Genomic DNA, 707 nt, shown 5'->3' on the forward strand with positions numbered 1-707 from the left:
TTTTTTTATTAATATTCAGTCTTTCTGAAAACTCAAGTTCTAATAAAGTTCGCAACCATCAAAGCACGAAACATTGAGAAAGCCCTAACAAATGTTCCAGAAGCAAGGTACCACAGAAGCATGTGCCAAAATCAATCCATCATGCATCCTACCGGACATAACAAAAACCTTGTAAAAGCTGAGAATCACAAACCGTGATGCCGTGTGACTCCAGCAGCGTAGCCGGTGCTAAATAACACGGCACGGCGACCACCGGAATCCGGGGAGCATCAATCGGCGCAAGAATTGTTGGTGGGCGAGGACTAGCCGCAGGCGATGCCATGGCTCCAGCCAACAGCTGCAAGAACGAGCGGCAATCTCCAACCGATGTAGTAGGGACAGCGATGACAGGCGACACGGCTAGTTTTCTCCCGGCTAGGGTTTCATTCCCCGGTTGATGGGACAAAGCGGCACCATCGACCTGTTGATCGGACTCCAGCTGCGGTCTCTCCAATTTCACCACCGCCGCCACCTCCTTAAGCGTAGAATCTTCTCCTGCTTTTCCGGCAGTCTTCTCCTTCGAAGCATCGGCCTTCGATTCCTTCGCTGCCATGGAACTTATGGATTCCTATAGAGATAATATAAACGAAACAACCGCTTCAATAGCTATACAGTATAAACAAGCAAAGCTCTGGAGAGATGAATAGAGGTTTGAGAATTAGGGTTTC

General features: G+C 48.5%; 1 protein-coding gene across 1 annotated transcript; it reads right to left on the reverse strand.

The window, feature by feature from the left end:
• Positions 1–193: 193 nt before the first annotated feature.
• On the reverse strand, positions 194–707 carry LOC110034440 (the record flags this gene model as incomplete). Its single annotated transcript, XM_020738699.1, is given in 1 exon segment — positions 194–707. A coding segment is annotated over 1 exon segment (399 nt), but the record flags the coding sequence as incomplete, so codon positions are not given.

Source organism: Phalaenopsis equestris, unplaced genomic scaffold (genome assembly GCF_001263595.1).
Source record: "Phalaenopsis equestris unplaced genomic scaffold, ASM126359v1 Scaffold187339, whole genome shotgun sequence".
NCBI classification, from domain to species: domain Eukaryota; kingdom Viridiplantae; phylum Streptophyta; class Magnoliopsida; order Asparagales; family Orchidaceae; genus Phalaenopsis; species Phalaenopsis equestris.